Here is a 24,977-nt window from a genome sequence, read left to right as displayed (position 1 = left end):
CACTCCAGGTAAAATGAATGTCTGCATAAAGTTCTTCTATTAACACCCTCCGAGGTGATTGCTCACTTTTGAGTTTAGTCGACAACTAGTGTGACATGACGCAGCATAACTTGTTCTCAAGATTATTGCTCATGAACACTTGAACCGATGCTTGTCATTAATCTACTGGTAGTCAGTTGAGACATCTCGGTTAGGTGTGAAGTGAGAAAAGTGAATTTCTTTGATCCAAGACTTATTTCAGGAAGCGATTCACCTTAATCACGTCACGATTCTCACTTTGCTTCATGAGAACTCGATTGTCTCATTACATGCCACCGGGGGACTACTACGAAAGGCCGAATCACAAAAGGCCGAAAGCACGAAAGGCCGAAGGTAACAAAAGGCCGAAGCACGAAAGGCCGAAGGTAACGAAAGGTCGAATTACAAAAGTAGCCATTTTATTACTTAACCCTTTCCTTTCCATTACTTTTACCATATATATCTAAAACAAAAAATAAATAAAAGCAAATACATATTGTTCAATATAAATTCATTTTACTCAAATCTTTTTGGAAGTTTGAAATGTTGTCTACAAATGTGACATGTATAGTGATAATTATACATAACATGGCATAATAAGCTTATAACAGCAGCACATACCATACGCATTATTCCAAGCATACTATTGGAATTGTTGTTTTCCTTGGATTCGACTCGATGCAATTACGGTGCATCGAATATCGGATACTTCGGGGCGGCCTTCTGCCGCCTCAGTTCCTCAATCCTCCATTCGGATACGCCGCATGGTTCACATTCATGTGCATTTTACGTTGGCGTTGGGCTTTTTTTAACTATTCAATTTGAGGTTATAAAATATTAAAAAAAAACCCTTACACAGATAGAAAAAATCACCGTCTTCGGTAATGTTTTACCGAAATTTCAACCGTTAAGTTTGTTTTATAGGAAAAATCGGTAAAGATAGCAACTTTTACCGAAATTCGTTAGAGTTTGACAGATAAACGATAACATTTTACCGAAATTTGGTAATTTTTTACAGAATTTCGTTAAAAACCCATTACCGAACGCTCAGTGGTTGAGATTTCGGTAAAAATTACCGAACGCGATTAGCTGTGTACATTATTTTAATTAATAGAGTATTTCACTAAACGGAAACCGAGTTAATATGCGTCTTCCGTAATTCGGCCTTTTGCTACATTCGGCCTTTCGTTACCTTCGGCCTTTCGTGATTCGACCTTTTGTGCTTTCGACCTTTTGTGATAGTTATACTGGTTTCGGCCTTTTGTGATTCGGCCTTTCGTGGTTCGGCCTTTCGTGGTTCGGCCTTTCATGGCTCGGCCTTTTGTGTTTATCCCGCAACCGATTCGAATGATCGAGATCATCCTAAAAATTGGTTAAAAAGAGACGCGAGACGAGTGGATGAGACAAAATGAGAGATATTCTCACTGAAAGAAGCGTTACCATTTAAATCATACCGTGCCATGCCCTAATACCGTGTGCCTCCTAATACCGTGTATTTGACAAAAAACTCAAATATTTTACTAAGTGTATTATTTTTTTAACTGAGTAACTAGTTCAATCATTAGCATATTAAACCTTCTTAAGTTAGGCGTAATAAATTTGGCACATATTTACAAAAACAAGCAATTAAAAATATTTACAAAAGGTGAGTGCAAAGTACCAATACACGGTATTAGGGCATGGTTCTTTTTGCGTTCCAAATACCGTGTTTCGGCTAAAACTGCAAACTGAAAATATTATTGATACTTTTTACTTTATGGATCAATTGTACAAACCTCTTGGCAACGTTTAACGCACAGGTTCTTTGAAGTTTGAACTTAGTATGATTGATATAGTGATGATTCAAAGCACCACCGATGTATGCGGGTCACATACACGGTATTAGGCACAATGCTATGTTTTACCATTTTGATTTGAACAATGGCTTAAACATTTGGAATTCCATTAATTATATTTATTTTCCATAATACACACAATAGGCAATAAAATAGCGTTTAAAAAATCTAGAAACACGGATAATTATTTTTTACAGGGCTCTTTGAAGTGAAGAGCATCCTTAAGGTCACGGTATTAGGGCATGGCACGGTACCACGAGGACTCGACTCTCCTCATTGAGGTCGATTTTTCCGTGAGAAATTCATAACTGTGAATATTCGAGATAAATGTTCTGGAAATAGAATCGTAAATTGGTCATTTTTGTGACGGTCAGGCTTGGATTTTAAGATGTTTGAAGCAGAAGAGTGAGTCGAGGCATCTCGAAGTGAGAAACTTTAGCTCCAATGAACACTTCTGATTTCATGTATGAGACCGCAATTCTCTCATCTTACGTCACTGTTTGGGCGATAGAGCTCATTCTACGAGATGAGTAAATCATACGGGGACTTGACTCACCACATCGGGTCACATTATATCACATGCTATGTGCGAACGAGAGGTTTTAACTCACTCTCTTCATTTCAATCGCGTTGAGTTTTTTGCTCGATAAGTGTAAGGTGAGAAAGCTTAACTCAGATGAGGTGATTCTTCATTTGATTCAGGATTCAACGAATCTCACTTTGTTTTACGAGAACACAATTGCCTCATCGCACGAAATGAGAAATGCTGAATAGAATAGGATGAGTTGCCATGTGAACTACATGGGGACTCAACTCACTACATAGGGGTCACATTCTCTCACATGTTATGTGCGACAAACATAATTTCACCAGTGGCGATTCCCTAACCTCAAACCTACCTGTTCAACGAATGTAAATTCTTGAATTTTCATAACGAATTGGCTTGTTAATTTGTAGAAAATGACAAGAATAGTCGTTTCAGTCCATTTTAAATTTGATCTTGATTCTGTACTCTCCGCAAATGCAAATTTTAGGGTCGTTGAACAAAAAGTGAGGTTACGAGACGCCACTGAACTTCACTCAATCTGTTTCACAAATAAGCATAAATTTCAATCGAGATGAGTTTTTCGATAGAGTCACCGAGTTATCTCATCTCACTCAATAGGACAGATCGGTGAAGTACTAGATTTGAAGTAATGAGCTGAATTTTAGTATGGTGAGAAGGTCAGTTCTCTGTTTCTGCAATAAAATGGTACAAAAAGCGTGGGTATTATGATTCCTAGCCTAATTTGATGCTGTTTGAGCAAAACTTTGGGCAACAGTGTTGTTGTTTTCTCCATTTCTTGCAACATAAACAAAATAGTTATCCAAAGTTTTGCTCAAACAGCATCTAATTAGGCAAGGAATCATAATACCCACGCTTTTTGTACCATTTTATTGCAGAAACAGAGAACTGACCTTCTCACCATACTAAAATGGGGCACGTTCAGTGTAGTACTAGATTTGTAGTAATGAGCTGAATTTTAGTATGGTGAGAAGGTCAATTCTGCGTTTCTGCAATGAAATGGTCCAAAAAGCGTGGGCATTATGATTCCTTGCCTAATTTGGTGCTGTTTGAGCAAAACTTTGAATAACTATGTTGTTTATGTTGCAAGAAATGGAGAAAACAACAACACTGTTGTCCAAAGTTTTGCTCAAATAGCATCAAATTAGGCAAGGAAACATAATACCCACGCTTTTTGGACCATTTCATTGGAGAAACGCAGAATTGACCTTCTCACCATACTAAAATTCAGCTCATTACTACAAATCTAGTACTTCACCTATCTGTCCTATTCAGCTCATTACTACAAATCTAGTACTACAACGAACGTGCCCCATAGGACAGATCGGTGAAGTACTAGATTTGAAGTAATGAGCTGAATTTTAGTATGGTGAGAAGGTCAATTCTCCGTTTCTGCGATGAAATGGTGCAAAAAGCGTGGGGATTATGAATCCATGCCTAATTTGATGCTGTTTGAGCAAAACTTTAGGCAACAGTGTTGTTGTTTTCTCATTTTCTTGCAACATAAACAAAATAGTTATCCAAAGTTTTGCTCAAACAGCATCAAATTAGGCAAGGAATCATAATACCCACACTTTTTGTACCATTTCATAGCAGAAACAGAGAACTGACCTTCTCACCATACTAAAATTCAGCTCATTACTACAAATCTAGTACTACATCGAACGTGCCCCATTCATAAAGCAAACCTAAAGTTGTTCTCCGAAAACATAAAATCATGTTCTTGGAAACATGAACAGATGTCTGTCCTCAATGTAGATCGTAGAGAGTTGAGTCATCTCCGTTAGGTGTAAAATGAGAACACTTAACTCCGATGAGGTGAGCCCTCATTTGATTCAAGTAGCGCATTGCAATCGAGCCAACGATTCTCACTTCGTTTTACGAGAACACGATTGTCTCATAGAACGTCATCATAGAACTCATCGAGCTCATCGAGTTGATGAAGGTGAAACGTGAGACGTGAAACGAAATGAGAAATGCTGGGTAGAACAGAATGAGTTGTCATGTAAACCACACGGGGACTCGACTCACCAAATCGGAGCCACATTCTCTAAAGTGTTACGTGCAAACGACAAGTTTCAACTCACTTCGTTTCTCAAATATTTTTTTTTCACAATCGAGTTTTTTTCGACCGATAAATAACCGAGTTACCTCATCTCACTCAATTCGTGAAACAAACCTAAAGCTGTTCTTCGATAACATGAAATCGTGCTCTTGAAACATTGAACACAGATGTCTGTCACCAATCTACTAATAGTGAGTTGAGACATCCAGACTAGGTGTGAAGTGAGAAAACTTAAGCGCCGATGAGGTGATTCCTCACCTCACCTCATTCACTCACATCAATCGTTTTACGAGAAGTCGATTGTCTTATCCCACACAAATGATTTGAGTGATCGAGCTCATCCTACGTGTTGATCAAGGTGAGACGTGAGATGAGTGAATGACAAAATGACAAAATTTTAGCATTTAATGCTGAATTAAATAGGATGATTCTTAATGCAACTCAAACGAGGACCCAACTCACCTAATTGAGGTCATGGTTTCTCACATGTTATGTTCGACCGAGATATTCTTACTCACCTGTCACCAAGGATGGGAACACTCACTTGGAAAGAGTTACACTCACTTGCAGTTTTCCCAACACAGAAGCGTGCAATCAAGAAACGATGTATGGACGACTTTTACCTTGTGATTTCGTCTAAAACTTTGCCAAAAAGAGTAGGGGTCGCACATGAATCCCAAAGTCGTGACAGAGCTGTGAAAGCGACTCTCCACGAGGTGAGTGTAATTTACATTCACCTCGTGGAGAGTTGCCTTCGCAGCTCCCTCACGACTTTGCTATGCGTGTGCGGCCCCTACTCTATTCGGCAAAGTTTTAGACGAAATCACAAGGTAAAAGTCGTCCATACATCGTTTCTTCATTGCACGCTTCTGAGCTGAGAAAATAGCAAGTGAATGTAACTCGTTGCAAGTGAGTGTTCCCATCCCTGCCTGTCACCGAGCTACATATCTCATCTCATCTCACTCCACTCAACAACCCTAAACCCTGGTTCTCGTTTCGCTCATCCAAAAATGCAATTTCTCCCCGCAAATTCAGCTCATGCGATTAATACTGTGGTTTTGTGGCAAAGGATAGGGGACCGGGACCGTTGTTAAACCGTGGGGAGGAACGGGACGTGGGAATCTCACTTCCAAAAAGTCCACAAATTTGTCGTCATTCTCCTAATAGTGTTAGATATTAACGTCCGCTGTTTGGTGGTTACACAATCTAAAAACAAAAACAAAAAACCGATAGCCCTTGCTCGGACCGTTCGATTACATCGTGTTGTACGCCGTAGCTGCCGTCGTCGCGGAGGTCGCGTTGATCCGATGCTTGGTCAGGTTGATCTTGGCCAGCGGATGCGTCTTGCCGTGGTGTTGGATTACCTTCTTGTTGCCGCCGGTTCCACCCGATCCGGGACCCGCCATCGAACCGGTTCCGGATCCCACATTGCTACCACTTGGAGGAACGATGATGCCCCGAACGAAGGGTATGCCACCGCCGCCGAAGGGCGGCGGCCGACTAAAGTCCTCCTGCGCCGACCGGATCAGGTTGATCGAGTTGGTGATCGTCATCGGTCGGTTCGGGAGCTGTTTGTGCTTGAGCGGTTCAAAGACGGATCGGGGTCGCTGGCGGAGCACTACCTGCTCGGAACCGGTCATGGTGGAACTGCCGCTGTTGTGCCGATGGTGCGTATTGAACGAGGCCCGTAACCGGGGAGCTTCGTACCGATCGACCAGATCCCGGACGGTTATGTCCTCCTGCTGTTGCTGCTGGCTTTGGTTCAGCTTCCCGGGACCTTGGGACCCGTACTTGCTCAGTTCTGTGTGTATGGCAACCGGAGACGATGGCAGAGAGCGAACCTTTTTCGATTCCCGTTTGCTTCGATCGCCCACCTTGGCCTCGAAGCTCATCTTGAGGTTCTTTACGATCCCGCTGACGGCACTGATGGCAGCGTTCTCGTCATTCGGGGCAGTCTTTTTCTCATCCGGAACATTCTTCCGGAAGCTAAACCTCCGATGGTGTCCCTTTCCCGCGGGTTGTTCCTCTTCGGACTTTTTCCTTCCGAAGGAACACAAACAGTAGGAATCGGGGGCCGACGCGGACAGCCGAGTGTACGTCGTATTCGAAATCATGGCCGCAGTGGATCGATTCGAGGGTAGGACCTCCTCGCTGTTCGATCGCTGCTGGGATCCTCCTCTACTGCCGTCGTCCCCCTTCGGATGTTTGTGTCCGAACTTCTCGCTGCAAATGCGTTTTATCGACGAAGTTGACCGTTCTTCGATCTTCTGTTTCGTCCGTTTGACTGTTCCCGGGTGCCACGGGATTTCGTCCTTGTCGTACGGAAAGATTCCACTTTGACTGGTGTCCTCTTCCGCCGAACTGTTAGGAGTCGTCACCACAGGAACTTCAACCACCGTTTGTATGCTGCTGGTTGTGCTCGTATCGTACGAACCCCAACTGCTGTTTCGGGAAGGTGGCGCCGGCGCCATCCGAACTCCCGGTTGGATTGGTTGTTGACTGTCTCCGGTAGAACACCAGCTGGATTTGCGCGAAGTTGACGACAGCGTCCCACGGATCATGTCCGCTACTACGGCGGAATCCACACTGGACCAGGAACTCTGACGAGACACGTGCTGCACTGGTTGCTGTTGCTCCTGCTGCTGCGGCGGTGGTAAAACCGGACCAACCTGCTGGATGATTTGACTTTGACTGGTCCAGCAGACCACTGGTTCAGCCGGAACTACGGAACTAGTATCACAAATTTGAGCAATAGTCGTTACTGTCGTCAGCGTTGCCGTCAGTGAGCTCTTTTCCCCTGGATCCCATTGATGATCTCGTACGTCGTCATCCGTTCCGATGGACGACGGTGCCAGGCTTAATCCAGTAGCTGAGGCCACCGATGAGGACGAACCTTTCCTCTTGTGATTGCTACTAGTTTCTTTGGCTTTGGTCGACGATTCCAGCTCGCTGATGATGGATCGCACCGAGGAAGCTGATAACGCTGCTGATGGCACTTCTACTGCTGTCTTATCCGAATCCTCCACTGGTTGTTGGTCCGATTCCTGATCATCCTGCAGGTGCACGATCTGGTTCTGCGACACGCTATAATTCTGCCCGTTCCGACATGGTATTCGGATGGTTTTCGCTTCGTTAGACGGTGCCATGAGGTGTTCCAGGGAGTGACTCTGTTGCCGACTGGTTTCCAACAGCAAAGCAGCTTTCTCCGAATCTGGGGACCAACTTTTCGGTCGCTTCCCCAACCGTCTCAAAAACCTACCGCTCTTGCTCAGCGTGTTTGTGGCACTTCCTCTATTGAGTGCCTGGATGAGCGGAGTTGGTTCGCTACCCGGCAGCGTTCGCCCCTCCTTCCCACCGGTCTTCAGATTCGTTTCACTCTTGCTCCGCTGTAGTTTCTCCCGGTTCTTCATCGCATCCAGCATCCCTTGGTACGTCTCCAATTGCATGATAAAGTTTTTGTTCGGCTTGATGCAGTTCCGTTTTTCCTTCACGTGCCTGAGCGCTTTGTTGAAGTCCCAGTTGTTGGCCTTCATGGCGTACGCAATGACCACCGAAGCCGACCGGGAGATTCCCATCTTACAGTGTACCAGCACTTTCGAGCCCTCCATTTTGGCACGCGAGATGTACTTGAACGTGTTGTCCCAGTGCTTGAGTAGATCCGTCTTCTCATCGTCGTACACCCGCACGTTCAGGTAGTCGAACACTCCCGGGAAGAAGTTGTCGATCTCGCGCGTTACGTTCAGAATGTGCCGGACGCTGAGGAAGAAAGAAACGATTTGTTTTATTGTTATGATCGTGGATTTTGAACAATACTCAACTCACCCATTCCGTTGCAGTTCCTCCAGATTGCTGGCGTTCCACTCCGAGCCCAGGTACACGTGGTCGAAGATCTCCGTCGGGGCATCCATCTGGCCCAGGATGACCAGCATCTCCTCGTCAATGAACGATTTGTACTCGCCGAGGTCCATGTCCAGCTGCTCCTCGAGCCGGCCGCGGATGAACTTGGACGTCACCACGTCCAGATCGACCGTCATCATGATTCCTTTCAGCTTTGTGCGTATGACACGTTCCGTTTCTTCTCGTTCCGTTGGTCTGTGGAAGGACGGATGCGATCGGTAAGTTGTTACCTGCACACCTTGAACGAACTAGGTAGGTACTTACTTGTTTCTGATGGAATCCGGCGACGGTGGACGGCGGCTCTCGATCGAGTCCATCGCGTGCCACTCGTTCAGGCAGGACCGGTCCGAGTCGATGTGGCTTTCGTAGTAGGACACCCATTCGTGCGATGAGCCTCCCGCGACCGCGAAGAAGTTGTGCTCCCGTGCCTTGGATGACACTTTGTGCAGGGTTTGCAGAGCGGACCTGAAAGGACATTGTAGTGTTAGTCAGTGTAGGAACATGTATTAAGAGACTTATTGATTGAGTAAATCTTGCTGGTTTTACTCCGATTCGAGTACAGTCAACTTTCGTTCCACTATGGGCGATTTCCATACAAGCAGGCGGACGAAAATATTTTTATTTTTTTTTTCGTTTTCTGTTATCTATACTATCAAAATATTTCGTTAATTTGCTTTTTCATTATTTCGAGCTTAACTTTTTAAAAGGGCGTAGATATATATATATACACTGAGAAAAATTCTATAGTATCAGTAACCATCAGCACATGCTTAACTATATTATATATACTATGCCACAAAACAGTTATAATTTTCATTTTCATTTTCATTTTGCAGCATTTGGTGGGGCAATGAGAGCGCAAGTCAGTCCAAAGCCGATGATAAGGAGGGGTAATGGCTGAATAGTCTTTGCTGACCACATAAACGCCATGGGATAGGAAAAGGGTATTTTGGTGTGGGATTAGGGTGTTGGTACAGACTTGACAATATCAATGCTATTCAGATGCAAAATAAATTTTAAGGCTCAATAGTGAATCGCATACCTTCCAAAACCAAAAAACAATAATCCACAAAATACCAAGCAAGTCAAAGAAAGAAAATACGTCCGATTGTTTATTTTGTCAATTATAACAAACGGAAACTTCTACCCTCTCCGACTCGCCAGTCACCCCGGAAAAAAATGTCCCTTCAGTTCTGGAAAATATATTATCCCCAATTAAGCCTTTAATCGAATTGTCCGTGTGGTCTTGTAGTACCCCTGCTAGGTAAGAACCAGTCATTGCCATACATATTAAATGCTAGACATGACCCCATGGATAGCATTTGCATATGTAAAAGCTTTGCTGATGTGACTTTCCTATTAGGCAATTCTCTCATCACATGTTTGTCTTCAAAACCTTGTCAAGCTTAGAAAATTGGAGTTAATAAACAATACATTACAAGGTTCGAATTCCCATAGAATGAGATCATTCATTCGCACTACCACACCATAGGAGATAATACCACATTGGCTGACTACAGTACAAATGCGAAAAATCTCCCTTTTCCCCCTATCCGCAACCCGGGGACGCGCCCTGTTGGATTTCGAAAGCCTCGGAGAATATTACAAACCTTCAATGGCATTCCCATACACTAACCCACATTGCCCATTCAGGGGTCTGACTGGGCCTATTACCCTCCCTCAGTTTGTAATATTCTCACCAACTTGGAATTATATTTTCCCGGCACATAAATGACTTCGACAAATGTTCGATATACTATGCAGCATTATGATCAGTATAACAATATCAGATGACTTGAAGGTCTGATTTTTACAGAATTGTTTGCCATTGATTATACATTCAGCTATTCCAATCATTACTGCAAAGCACATCGACTACATGCCTGAAATCAAAGCTTCCTGGAAGATATAATCCAAGCCCAGGGACTATGCCACAAAACAGTTATAATAAGCACAAATTGTGCAGTGTTTATCAAATTTTAGTTGATATTATAGATTATTGCATTGCTAACTGGACTGCGACGGAGTGCGGAATCTCAAATAAAAGTGTGATATTGTATCAAATCGTTTCGGTGTGTTCACCGCACTTATTCATCATGAGCTAATGAATAAGGGTTGTGCTACTTTTCCCCGAATGCCGGTTCCCCGAATGTCGTTTCCCCGAACGCCGATTCCCCGAATGCCGTTTCCCCGAATGGCACTTTTCCCCGAATGACCCATTTCCCCGAATCACACCCTTCTTTATTTTACAGGCGATTCTTTCAAGTGATATTGCTTCTCAGACCTGCTGAAACACTTCTGAATGAAGAATGGTAATATGCCTCCTTATTTCCATTACTGCTCGTTCTTTTTAGAACGAAATTGACCCTAACGACATGTCAAATTGTGATCGGTTAACTTTTTGAGCAACCTAGTCAACAGGATCACGAACATTTTGTGGCAAGAGATCATTTCGAACATGAATGTTATTATATTTTTTTTCGGGGAAACGGGTCATTCGGGGAACTGGCTTTCGGGGAAACGTACCATTCGGGGAACTAGCATTCGGGGAAACGACATTCGGGGAACCGACATTCGGGGAAAAGTAGCACAATCTGCAGCGACATGACTTCGCGTCACCTTGCGCCCGCGGCCACTCTATTCAGATCAACAAGGTCGAATTGGTGGAAGTCTCCAAGACCCATCGTGCTCACATCAATCAGTTTCACGACTCGTAAGATCATTTTCCCACCGGTGTGCAGGAGCAGACAAGCGCTACCAGAAGCTGTTCTCGTTCCACCGACCGGACACCTACTAACAGTAAAGAGCCGTCGCCGATCACAGTGAATCTACATGACTGACTGACACAACCATCAGACAGGTTCTTGGATTGGTGCCACAGCTGAAGCTACTAGATTGGCAGATCTCCCAACCCTAGAATAAGAATATTCTGCACCTGCAACATGATCCTGCAGGGCAGGGATTGCAATGTAACATCCGGCAGCTCCCTCACATCCAGCCGAAAGGAACCAAATGACTTCATTCATCTACGGAGCGAAACCACACTCCCGGGAATCGGCCGTCGGCAATGTTGGTCACCACAACTCAGCGGAACATTCAAATGGTAAGTGCGACCGGTGCGACCGCATAGAGGTAATCACGTTCAAATGTATGCGTGCCTTTTTTGTAGATGTAGTTGTGAAACTGCGAGGAAAATATTTGCACTCTTGCGCCGGACGTTAGTTTTATCATTATTTACCCGTTTTACCCAATTCGATTGGGTAATATTTGCATATGCAATCTGGATAGCCTTTCAATCGGCGTGCACTTTTGTGTGAGGAAAAATATGCGCTAGTGTTCGTGTGTTGAAATATCACTTATATCTATAGGGCACTGCACTGTTTTGAATTTGTATGGGATTTTGACGTTTCTTGGCCTTGTTGTTTACAAAATTTCTGTTAGAGTGAAAGAATTAGGAGAGAAATTCATGCAGTGCCCTATAGTCAAAACCAAGGAGAATACATTTTACTAAGGTGGCGCAGATAAACATTGCAAACCACTGGTTGTCTCTTCCATTCTTCTGGTGTTCTTATGGAACTGAAATAGTGACGTCACTATTTTAGTTGCATAAGAACACCAGAAGAGTGGAAGAGACAACCAGTGGTTTGCAATGTTTATCTGCGCCACCTTAGTAAAATGTATTCTCCTTGAGTCAAAACCTGTCAAATTTTGACAGTCAAAACAATCACACATACACACATAGTAGGATTTGGCAGTCATGGCGTAAATTTATTTTCTTTATAAAGATAAGTGACATTTCAACCAGGGATGTGCAGTTTCAGGAGGGTCAATGTCGAATGACACTCGCTCTAACCATCACTTCTTACGACAAACGCAGTCCATCAAAACATAATCGATTCACGCAAAAGCCACTCAAGCCAACCCTCGTTCAATGCAGAGTCAACCACATCCAACAGCAGCGATCATCTCTTGTTTTCGAACCACACGATTAAACACCGAAGCGAGTTTTTGTTCTACGCTTTTCATTCTATTCATAGGGCGTGCTATGGTTGTGTTTGCTGCGCCATGCAATACTACTTAACAAATTGACCCTCATCCTGGCATTTTCAGACGAGAGTCACCCAGCAGTGAGTGACATAGCTCTGCGTCGGAACGACGGTTAAGAAGCGTTCGGCTACTCAAGAGATTTGCAGAGAAAGAGCGTGGCGGCGGCAGCCACCGTATCAATGCGTTCGTCTCGAATGTGTTCGATAGCAACATAGAGACGGTCGGCTGTAGCGTTGATGGAGGAAGAAGGGCAATGTTGATGTTGCGGCTTTTTTGTGTTATGATGGTGATAATGCACAAGACTGATTTCAACACACGAACACTAGCGCATATTTTTCCTCACACAAAAGTGCACGCCGATTGAAAGGCTATTCAGATTGCATATGCAAATATTACCCAATCGAATTGGGTAAAACGGGTAAATAATGATAAAACTAACGTCCGGCGCAAGAGTGCAAATATTTTCCTCGCAGTTTCACAACTACATCTACAAAAAAGGCACGCGTACATTTGAACGTGATTACCTCTATACCTAAAATACAATTCAATCTAATTTTTTTTATCAGGACCAGTAGATTAGCAGAAAACTCATCGGGAAACCTACTCGGCCGATAATATAAATCGAACCACCCCCTTGCTATGTGACGCCCAGACGGAGAACTCACCACAAAACGAGCAGATCGAACCAAAACGACGGCAACTGCCGCGGATCTAGTTAACCAAACAGATGTCCATGAAGGAATGGGAACGACGCACTGACCAACATGCACATAAGCAATAAGAACGAAGTTCCGGCCGCTTCTAAAGGAAATCCTGCAGGCAATGATGACGAGGCGATTAACATAAACAACGATGAAGGCGCGGATTACAGTGCAGACGAAGGTGACTCGCACCGATAAACCGAAGTCCGTGAAAAAAGCGGCCAATTCCAGCAACGGCGGCTCAAATGGCTCGAACCCACTTTTGCCCCAGCCGACGTCCCGACCACCTCCAATCAATCGAGACGCTTCTTCTGGACCGAATTCAGAGCTCCAACGGCTGTTCCACATTGGAAGCTCAAGAAGGAGGTCTGTAAGGTACACCGGGGCAAGTTGAAACGGGTGGGGCAAGATGAAACACGAAGTTTTGAAATAGATTTCAATACATTTTGGAAATTTTTCGTTCGTCAAAAGATTGTTTGAATCAAAAATATTGTGTTATGGCATTCAAGCTGTTTACCATCATTGGATAACATAATGTTAACCCGCTGTTTCATCTTGCCCCACCCGTTTCAACTTGCCCCGGTGTACCTTACTCGATTTGTGGAAATTGCATTCGAAGATATTGGCGGCATGGACAACATTTTGCGCGAGTTGTGCGAGCTGTTGCACCATGGCAAGCATCCTTTCACATGGTCCTCCCGGTTCTGGACAGACGTAGCTTGCTCATACCATCGCTGAGAAACTGATAACCGTTCTGGTAGAAATCCCTGCTACATACACTCAGGCAAATAAACCTAAGATTATCATAAGGTCTAACTTATGAAATGGCCTTTAAACAATTCATAACGGCTAGAACGATTTTCATAAGGTCGGTCTATAACGCAGAATCGACTCACAGTTTGGCTTTTATACACATTTAGCAACACGATATTCTCAAGCGTCGATAGCCGCGTGGGTTGGGCACGAGCTCAGTGATCTCGACGTTCATGTATCGATTCCAGTCTGCATCAGTTTGTGATTTTTCTGCCCTTTTCATACGTTTATCTTATGTAATTAGGTCATAATATGCATGTTCAATATTCATAAGGTATTCTTATGGTATCCATACTTTACAGTTATGGCTAAATTTCACAAGGTATTTTGAAGAATTTCGGTAGTTTACTTCGCTGAGTGTAGCTGGTAGCAAAAGTTTCCGGTGAATCTAAGAGAAGTATCCACGAGGTTTTCGAACAGGCAGAGGACCTTTCACCACAGACAAACAGACGTAACACTTGCGAAATTTCCATCGACCACGCTTTTAACGTTGAACTTTTCGTCATTGAAATCATCGTCATCATCAAACATTTGAAAGCAGTTTTTTCGTTCAAAACAAAAGTTTATGCTATGAAAATATATTCACTGTACTCCACATGAGGAATATAATGCAGTGAATATATTTTCATGATCCTTGTTTTGATGTGCAGCGAGAAAACTGCTTTTTATTTTCCGAAAAATGATGACGGATGCTTGAGCCTTAACGATCATTTTAAATTTTTATACTTTTCGCTTTCACAACCAGAGGCGCGCGCATTGTTTTTCTATGCGTTTGACGTTTCACACTAGCGCCTTCTGTTGACGATATTGCACAACGCAGTGATTCGTGCAACTTTTCCACCAGGGGATGGTAGTGTGAACTGGGCGATGGATTTCCATGAAAATCGTTCTAGGTGTTACGTCTGTTTGTCTGTGCTTTCACCATGCTAGAGTAATTGTTGATTGACGAAATCGATGCCATCTCGGTCAACCAAGTCAACAATGCTCAACAGGACATGGAACGGGACTACTACGAAAGGCCGAATCACAAAAGGCCGAAGGCACGAAAGGCCGAAGGTAACAAAAGGCCGAATTACGAAAGGCCGAAGGGAACGAAAGGCCGAAGGTAACAAAAGGCCGAAGGTAACGAAAAGCCGAATGTAACGAAAGGCCGAATGAAACGAAAGGCCGAATTACAAAAGTAGTCATTTTATTACTTAACCCTCTCCTTTTCATTGCTTTTCACAATTAAATCTATAACAAAAAAAAAACATTAAAGCAAATAAATGTCGTTCAACATCAATTAATTTTACTTAAATCTTTTTGGAAGTTGGAACTATTGTCTACAAATGAGACATGTATAGTGATATTACAGAACATGGCATAATATGCTTATAACGGCAGCACATAGTGATAGAAAGGGCAAATAGCTGGCCGAAAAACTACGTTTGCTATATATCGGGGAAACGCTTGCTGTCCGCACTCGCTAACGCTCGTCGGACCTAAAAAAAGATAACAACTTATGTTCGCATTATACGCAGCATACTATTGGAACTACTGTTTTGCTGGAATTCGAATCGATGCAATTACGGTGCATCAGTTATCGGATACTTCGGCGGCCTTCTGCCGCCTCAGTTCCTCAATCCTCCATACGGCTACGCCGCATGATTCACATTGATGTGCATTTTACGTTGGAATGGAACTACTAAAAATTTACAACTATTCAATTTGAGGTTATAAACTACTTAAACAACCCTTATATACATTCTTTCAATTGATAGAGCAATTAACTAAACGGAAACCGAGTTAATAGTTAATAGTCTTTCGTATTTCGGCCTTTCGTTACTTTCGGCCTTTTGTTACATTCGGCCTTTCGTTACCTTCGGCCTTTCTTTATATTCGGCCTTTCGTAATTCGGCCTTTTATGCTTTCGGCCTTTTGTGGTAGTTACACTGGTTTCGCCCTTTGGTGATTCGGCCTTTCGTGGTTCGGCCTTTCGAGTTTCGGCCTTTTGTGTTAATCCCCATGGAACGTCGCATTATGTATCAGTTGCTGACCAGAGCGGAACAATTTGCACAAGCTGAAGGGCAGCGACAGTGTGATAGTTATTGGAGACACAAACTGCCCGATCAGAAAGGCATAACAAAAATGTAACAAATTTATATCAACGGTTGATAAATATATTCAACGTCTGTTAGGTATATTTAGATATATTTGACAAAAAAGTATTTAAAAACCTGATTTAATTATATCAGAATTATAACAAGGTCAGTTATAATACAAATAAATTCATTTTGATCATCTTTATATGAGCATTATAACAAACTCAGCTATAATTTTGAAAATGCAGTTTATGTCAAATGAACATTTTACAGGTGATGTATGGTACACAATTACGCCGCTGTGTGGTGCTACTGTGCTTGTAAAATACAGTAGTTTTGACAAGTTTGAATATTGATACAGACCTTTAAGAAAATACTGAACTTTCTTAACCTTCACGTACTTGACCCCCGATTAAATTTATTTATTGGCATACTTGTAGATTGAGGGTTATCCCTTATTGAAAGTTCACAATCAATTTCTTGATTATCTCACGGTGTGTCTGGTGGAAGAAATTTATTACAAAAAAATAGGCATCGCTAATTTTAACGCTACGCGAAAGTTGACGCTACCAGCTTTCATTCAAGCCTAACATCGAAATATTCCATCGGGGGAACTTTTTCATACAAAAATTGGGTATGTTTGTTAAGTAGAAATAGGGATAAATTTGGAACCGTTCATTTTGTATGGGAAAAAACAGTATTCTGAAAAAGTTGTTCGGGATCCCTCGGTGGATTTTTTTGAGGGACCCTGCAAATGAAAGCTGAAAGCCTCTATTTTTGAATAGCAAAAAAATTGACGATGCCTATTTTTTTGTTATAAACTTTTCCCATACACACGCCGTGATCTAGGTTCAAATTCACTAACACAAATTGAAATTCAAACCTTAAATAAACTAATGCAGTATTGACATGTTTGAATCATCCATGATCCAAACCTTTAAGAAAGCTCAGATAGTCACACTTGTCTTGGATTCTCAGCCAGCTGCGTTCGAAACGCGCAGCATCAGATCGCGCCAGACCGCGCACGTATGGTTTGTACACGGTGTGCACCTTGGCTAAAACTGTTTTTGTAGCCGCCGGGTAGAAGCTGTCACGTATAATCAGACACCTTGTACAAATCAAACGGGCGCAAACGCGGCTGGTTAACCCCTTATAAGGCCAAGAAAACTAGAAGAGTTGTCAACGTATACTATTATGGAAATGATTATATACATGATTATGTGTACAAAACAATTTTTGTTTGAAAGAAACTCTCAAAAATCTAGGTGGCAATATAGTTGCCACTGCCCGTTCAACCCAAAAACACTGGTGGCAATATAGTTGCCACTGCCCGTTAACCCCAAAAACGAGCTTTTGAGGTGGCAATATAGTTGCCACTGCCCGTTTAGGCCACCAGCGCTGGTGGCAATATTCTTGCCACTGCCCGTTAAGGGTACTTTTCTTCTTTTGACTTCGACAAAAAACCGGGAAAGAGATTTTAGAGTGGATTAGGGTTTAACCCACAATATAAACTGCGTAGTTCAGCTCATGTCATCCCATAATTTGATTATTTCTTAAAATATTTACCAAATCTATAATTTTACAATAAGTTTGAGCTAATTTTCTTCACGCGGTGAAATTAAGCCATTTTTGAGACTACAAATGGCTCCCAAATTGTTGTAAAAGCTATGTTTAGTACCAAAAAATACCAGGCGTTGTTAATAGTCCCAATTTTGCGTAAACCAAAAAAAAGTTCTAAATAAATTGTTATACGCAGCACGCGAGCACGATTCGCGTCCTTGATCAAACGTTAGCTTTGATACGGAATGCCCGAGAGCGACCCTGGCCATCGCCTGGTACTCTCGGGACGTTTGGAAAACCTCGGCCTTCTTTTTGATCGGATGTGCTACTGCGTAGTGGGTCTGGGTACAGTCAACCGAGAACCATGGCACAAATGTCCCAAGTGGAGGATAACGTGCCTCTGGCGCCGGCCTTCTGATACACATCGGAGTGCACTCACTCTAAAGGCCTTCCAGCATGGACTCTTGTACCCGCGAATGGTTCTCGGCACTGCTTTCTGAGAACACAAACGTCACAAAAATGTAATTTGTCTAGCTTCTATTGAATACCTGATCTGATACCATTATGTGCTTAACGAGTGCTTGTATGTTATTTTTCTCAAATGGTCAAGTCGACGATACCACAGGCTACCGTTCGCTGCTCCACACATGTTGGCCGCCATGATACTGATTGAAAAAATAAAGCTAGTAGAAGTTACCCGGCATTGGACATTTTCCGGTTAGCTCACTGCTGAACTTCATCATAGTTTTCTTCTTCATGACGTCATGACGTTTTCGTTCGCTTTTGCCATACTTTTATCTGTGAAAGGAGATTTGCTGGCAGTAGAGGCACCAAAAACCACATCCTGCAGGGTAATGCTCGTACCTTCCTTGTTGGCGCCCTTTATCGTACGGCGATGCTACGAAGTTAACCCTTTAACGCTTATGGTGTCTGTAGAGCACCATCACTTTTTGGCGAATCCGACCTAAACCAGTTCACTTCAATATGTTATAAAAGCGTTTGGGAAGAGGTTATAAGCTTATTAGAGCACTTGTACACTCTAATTATTGGTTCAATCGTGAAACTATTGATAAACAATCAATAACTATTAATAAACAATTAAAAACTTTTTTTACGATTTCGATAAATTTAAGTGATCCCTAACAACTTTTGTTCGAGCACTTTTTGTTCATAGTATTTTTTAGCATTCAAAAGTTTGAAAGAAGTCGTGGGCGACAAGGGGTTAAGGATTGACCATCCTTAGCTGCGTTCACACCAAATTTTTTGAAACGCTTCCAGCACAAAAAAAAAATCAGCAAAAAAATTGCTGAATTTCAGCAAAATTTTCGCTGAATTTCAGCACAACGTTGCTGATCAACTGTCTAAATTGCTGAAAGATTCAGCAAGCTGAAAAATAATTGCTGATATTCAGTAAATTCGTATTGCTGAATGAAATCAGCACAAAAAAGTCAGCAAAGTTTGCTGCATACCAGCAAACAAAATTTGCAGTGTTGATGATTCAGCTTCGTGAAATCAACGTAACGCAGTTCTTTATATTGACAAGATGGTCCGTGGCACCAGAATCTTGCTTGAAAGGCATCGATCCCTCATCCTGCTCGACACCTTCCTATCTTGAATACCACTACTTTACCTCCAAATGCAGCATTTGCTTCAGATCGTCTTTCCGGCTTCAATGTCACGTGACAGTTCTTGGCGTTGTGCCTTTTCTTCTAAAAATGGTTGCGCTTACCAGTAAGTTTCGACTTCTGCTTCGAACCTTGAAATGTTCGGATCGGACAGCCGGTTGGTTTTCTAAAGTTCTTCAGCAAAGGCACTCTCAAACAACATCCATCTTCAGGTTTTCTTCTCCAAAGAAAAATAAGTTTAACGATACAACAATTCTAAGCTTATTTGATGTTGCTTCCATAAGAGCTTGATAACGAATGAACTCGCTGCTACGGAGCTACTGCTTTTATACCTTCCTTCACAAGAACCTTGACAAGAACTTGATGAAATCGGTGATTCCATGAACGTGCTGCTTGTTTTAGGACATACATACTTTTCTTCAAACGGCACGGCACACCTTATCCTCTTGTCCGCGAACCCTGGAGGCTGCATCATAAAAATCTCATCCTTAAGGTTGCCGTTGAGTATCATTCCCCGATTTGCTGCTACTGACATTAGGGTCCTGAACGTTGTCTGTCGAACTTCGAGGGCGAAAACTTCATCATAATCAGTTCCGTAGCGCTGATTGAATCCTTCGGCCACCGTGCTTTGTAGAACCATTTGCAACCGATTCGACTTTCCTGCGGGTAAATCAACTAGATCCGAAGTATTGTTTTCTTTCATCGCGTCTAGCTCTTCCATCGTCGCGTTCTGCCACTTGATTTTATTTGTGGAATCCAACGACTTTTTGAGATTCCTTGGTTCTCATTCTTCCAATTCGGCTGTTACACGCATACCATTTTGGGAGCTGTCCACGATTGGTCCTCATTGATCGACGCAAAGCATTTTCATTCTCGACATCATTCGGATCATTTTCGTGATTGCTTTCAGTTCCGCTCGGAATACTTCCGGCGTCATCCCAAATTTCAGCTTCATCAGAGTCATCATCATCATTCGTACAAACGACACCAGACTTGTCCGCACGATCGCTCATTAAAGGAACAACTACTTCACCATTTGTTTGCTGCGCTTCAAAATGGGTTCCACTTGCTGTTAATGATATGTGGCAATATGTTACATGCACTGTCTTCATTATAGGCATATGGAAAGCATCAAAACCATTATTTGGGGTATTGTTCGAGAGAAACAAAATCTTTTCGAAATTAGACCTCCTGAGATACCTGAGATATAAGAAAGCATTTAGACGTCAACGAATGTTTTTTTTTGCAATACGGTAAATCCAAAAGACTAAATATTGATTTGTTTTGAATCACAAGTATTTCTATGATGAAATGCACTCGTTCTCAACTATAATGACGCACACATCCAGGAAAGTATTTCTCCGGTCTCGTACGATTTCAACCAGGCGAACCACCCAGGCATAGCTGACTTTCTTGGTTCAATAGACTGGCTTGACGTTCTGGATTTGAACGGTGTGGAAAATGCTGCTCTAACACTTTCGCATATCATGGGACATGCAATTGAAAGATATGTACCAAAAATAAATCATTCCTCCTGTGGCCCACCTTGGCAAACTCAAGAGCTCCGCAGAATGAAGACTTCAAAACGTGCAGCCCTTAGACTGTATTCCAAACGCCGAACGCTGCTTCTCCGTGACCATTCCTTTAGGGTGAACAACGAACATAAGAATACTAGCTGTTCGCTCACGAAGCGAAGTTTCCAGTTTCTGCCGGTGATATGTTTTCCTCATATCGACGCCGACAACAGCGAGACCAAATTCCAGCATCATGCGAGCGAAGCGAGACGAGGACGCGAAGAACACGCTGCGACATGTTCGCATCTCAGCGTCTATCAGGGCACCGACCAATGCGAGCGAGGCTCGCGCTGATTGGTGGATGGTGTGTTTTGGGAATGCTGGGGTGGGATATATAAGTGATCGCATTTGCTCGAAGAGCAATCAGTCTTTGTAAAGTAGTGATCAAATAAACATCGTTAAAGTGAAACGACTCTTTTCCTTGGACAGCCGAACAATCAGCCTTTTACAAGGCTAACCACTTGAGAGTTATTCGAAATCGTCGAGCTATCGTCTGCAGCTTTGTTCCTGCGGCCCTCTTCAGTGGGAAGAGCCGGCCATCCCTCCGTCCAGTGTCCGTGATCGGACATTTTGGTCCAGTCGACCCGGATCCACGAGCGATCCGTTTTGGTGTTGCACCCGCAACGTACGCGTGTCGTCAATCTGACGATTGAGGCACCACCCCGCATACAGTCCGCTACCCAGTCGCCAATCTGACGATTGCGACAAACCCGTTCTGCTGAGACGATAGCTGGCGCAGTTATTCAGAGTTGGTTTTCCTCTGGCTGTCCAAGTGTTTACAGTGAGTACTCCGTGTACTAGTGAAACGAAGTAAATCGCGCGCGGGTGGAAGTTCAGTCCGATTCGTAAAAGCGAAAGTGAGTCGCGCGCGAGTGGTCGAAGTTTCGGCGTGAACGCCGACAGTGAGAGTGTGTTTCGCTGACGTGTCCGAACACGTTCAATTCCTGCGTGGTGCGAGAGGCGCATCACAGTTCCGGTTCAGGTGAACCAGTCATCGCGCGCGAGAGTTCCCAGATGCCAAGAGAGTGAAAGCACCTGAACGTGTCTGAACACGTTTCGTTCCGATGTGGAGAGGAGTGTAACATTGAATCTGTTGAGAGATCCGTATCCAGTGAATCAAAATCACAGTGCGAGATAGAGAATCCGAACCTGTCGTGGAACTGATGATTCCAACAAGAACATTTGCTGTGATCAGTTAAGTGAAATGCATTGTCAGTGCGGAAGTGAATTTTAGACATGGCCGAACAAGTTGAACTTTTGTTACAAATTAGTGAGATTGAAGTGAAGCTGACGTGCATCGAAGAGGCCCTCAGCAACATCTGTTTTGATTCAGAGAAAACTGAGGTGTTTATGCAATTCCTCAAGCATCAAGTGGAAGAATGTGGACATGAATATGAAGAAGTTGATTCCCTACTGATGCTTCACAGAGCAGAGCCAGAATATGCTGAGCTTTTCGTGGAGTGTGAGTTGTTGAAAGTCCAACATTCTGATGTAAGTATACTGATGGAGAAGTTGAGCGTGTCTGCTGCTGCATCTGGTAAGCCTGTATGTGAACAACTGCCAGCTGATGTGGAAACCCGATCTTTGACATCGTCGGTGAAGCAGCCCATTCCAGCTTCAGCAACGAAACTAAATTCATCGACATCGATTCTTGTACCGTTGGGTGATCAGCCGTTTAATCAACCATTAAAACCAGTGGAAGTGGTAATTTCTCCTGATGAAGCTGCAGTCTTTTTGGAAAAGTATTCCGCAATCGAGGAGCAATGTCAGCCTTACGAGAGGACCCTTATCGTAACCGGGAACAAAGATCCACACAAACTCGAACAAGTCATCCTACAGAAAGTGAAGATGCTCGATATAACTGCTTCTGCATTGATGATGATCCTGCTGAACGAATCGGATCAACCGCCGAAGCCTCCCGACCCTAATGTAAGGATATCTCATCTGACTGTGAAGCCGAGGAAGCCACCTGACGAGCTATCACTAAGCACTTTTATCGTTGAACGTCAACCGCAACATAAAGAACTTTATTCTTTGCCGGGGAGTATGTTCGCTCACGAAGCGAAGTTTCCAGTTTCTGCCGGTGATATGTTTTCCTCACATCGACGCCGACAACAGTGAGACCAAATTCCAGCATCATGCGAGCGAAGCGAGACGAGGACGCGAAGAACACGCTGCGACATGTTCGCATCTCAGCGTCTATCAGGGCACCGACCAATGCGAGCGAGGCTCGCGCTGATTGGTGGATGGTGTGTTTTGGGAATGCTGGGGTGGGATATATAAGTGATCGCATTTGCTCGAAGAGCAATCAGTCTTTGTAAAGTAGTGATCAAATAAACATCGTTAAAGTGAAACGACTCTTTTCCTTGGACAGCCGAACAATCAGCCTTTTACAAGGCTAACCACTTGAGAGTTATTCGAAGTCGTCGAGCTATCGTCTGCAGCTTTGTTCCTGCGGCCCTCTTCAGTGGGAAGAGCCGGCCATCCCTCCGTCCAGTGTCCGTGATCGGACACTAGCAGGCAACTGTTTTAGAAGATATCAGCTACACATCCAACGAAAACTGAAGTCGAAACCCAAAGCGTTCTGGCGATATGTGAATCAACAACGAAAGGAGTCCGGGTTGCCTTCCACAATGATGCTTGAAGGTCGAGTGGCCTCTAATAGAAACGATGTGTGTCGTCTTTTCGCCAGTAAATTTGCTAGTGTGTTCAGCGAGGAGGTTTTACCCGAAGAGCATGTAGCGCTGGCCGCTAGTAATGTTCCACTGAACGGTGATGTACTAATCACGATTGGTGTTGATGATATAACGATTGTGAGAGCAGCCAGACAATTGAAATCATCGACCAATCCAGGGCCCGACGGTGTTCCATCATCTTTCCTAAAAACGCATATTGACGAATTAGTCGACCCTATCCCGTTGGTGTTTTCTTTGTCCCTAACTAGCGGAATTTTACCGTCAATCTGGAAGAAGGCAATCGTGTTTCCCGTTCACAAAAAAGGCGATCGAAAGGATGTCAATAATTGCCGAGGAATATCATGTCTCTGCGCCATCTCGAAACTATTCGAGCTTATTGTTATGGACCCGCTGATGTCTCATTGCAAGCCGTACATCAGTGAAAATCAACATGGTTACATCTCGGGTAGATCCACTACCACCAATCTCTTGAACCTTACATCTCACATTACGGACAGCATGGCTGAACAAGCCCAAACAGATGTGGTCTATTCGGATTTGAGCGCTGCATTTGGCAAGATTAACCATGATGTGACGATCGCTAAACTCGAAAGACTTGGGATCGGCGGCCAGACACTACGCTGGCTCTACTCCTACCTGACAGAATGCGCTTACTGACGGTTGGACTTGATGGGCATATCTCGGAAACTTTCAAGGCTACTTCTGTAATACCGCAAGGAAGTCATCTGGGTCCCCTAATTTCCCTGCTGTATTTCGACGATGTCAACTACGTTATCAAAGGCCCACGATTAGCTTCGCAGACGATTTGAAAATGTTCCTGCGCATCCGTTCTATCTGTGATGTTGATTTGAATGCCTTCGCGAACTGGTGCAGTTTGAATCGTATGGTAGTTAACCCTGAAAAATGCACCGTTATTTCGTTCTCTCGGAGAAAACAGCCAATCCTGTTTAACTATCAGTTACACGGGACAGAACTTCAACGAGCTGACCATGTGAAAGACTTAGGTGTAATTCTGGACGTTCAGCTGACTTTCAAACACCATTTGTCGTATGTTATCGCGAAGGCTTCTAGGACTCTAGGATTCATCTTCCGTATTGCCAAGGACTTTACCGACGTCTACTGCCTTAAGTCACTCTATTGCTCGCTCGTTCGTTCGACTCTAGAATATTGTTCCGCTGTCCGGCTTCCATACTATCAGAACGGCATAGAAAAGATTGAATCGGTTCAGCGTCGCTTCATCCATTTTGCACTTCGCAGGCTTCCCTGGCGTGACCCTCACCGATTGCCGAGCTATCATAGTAGATTTCGATTGATACACCTCGAAACGCTACAAACACGCAGAGATGTTCATAGAGCGATGATAATCGCGGATTTGCTGCAAGGGAGAATAGATTGTCCTGCTATTCTTGCACTGATCGACATTAGTGCTCGCAGCAGAAGACTACGAGCTAATGCCATGTTACGATTGCCGCTCCGACGAACTCTTTTTGGACAAAACAG

The 24,977-nt window shown here is 43.5% G+C and overlaps 1 protein-coding gene and 1 long non-coding RNA gene across 5 annotated transcripts in view; one reads left to right on the top strand and one right to left on the bottom strand.

Moving 5' to 3' along the window:
- Positions 1 to 5,638: 5,638 nt before the first annotated feature.
- Positions 5,639 to 24,977, bottom strand: part of LOC109409444 (protein phosphatase Slingshot) — a 111,169-nt gene continuing 91,830 nt past the window's right edge. For all 4 annotated transcript variants that reach the window (XM_029855476.2, XM_029855478.2, XM_029855479.2 and 1 more), the window contains 3 exons: positions 8,645 to 8,845; positions 8,306 to 8,575; positions 5,639 to 8,239 (listed from right to left, as the gene is read on the bottom strand). In XM_029855476.2, the coding sequence (XP_029711336.2) occupies positions 5,737 to 8,239; positions 8,306 to 8,575; positions 8,645 to 8,845 (2,974 nt within the window). In that variant the 3' untranslated portion in view covers positions 5,639 to 5,736. The remainder of the gene's footprint in view (positions 8,240 to 8,305; positions 8,576 to 8,644; positions 8,846 to 24,977) is intronic.
- On the top strand, positions 13,697 to 24,582 carry LOC134285089 (uncharacterized). Its single transcript, XR_009996135.1, has 2 exons — positions 13,697 to 17,330; positions 17,381 to 24,582. It is a non-coding gene; the product is annotated as an uncharacterized LOC134285089 (long non-coding RNA).

This window comes from Aedes albopictus, chromosome 1, assembly GCF_035046485.1.
Source record: "Aedes albopictus strain Foshan chromosome 1, AalbF5, whole genome shotgun sequence".
Lineage (NCBI taxonomy): Eukaryota > Metazoa > Arthropoda > Insecta > Diptera > Culicidae > Aedes > Aedes albopictus.
The sequence above is the reverse complement of the archived record's forward strand: the minus strand, read 5'-3'. Positions and strand labels throughout refer to the sequence as shown.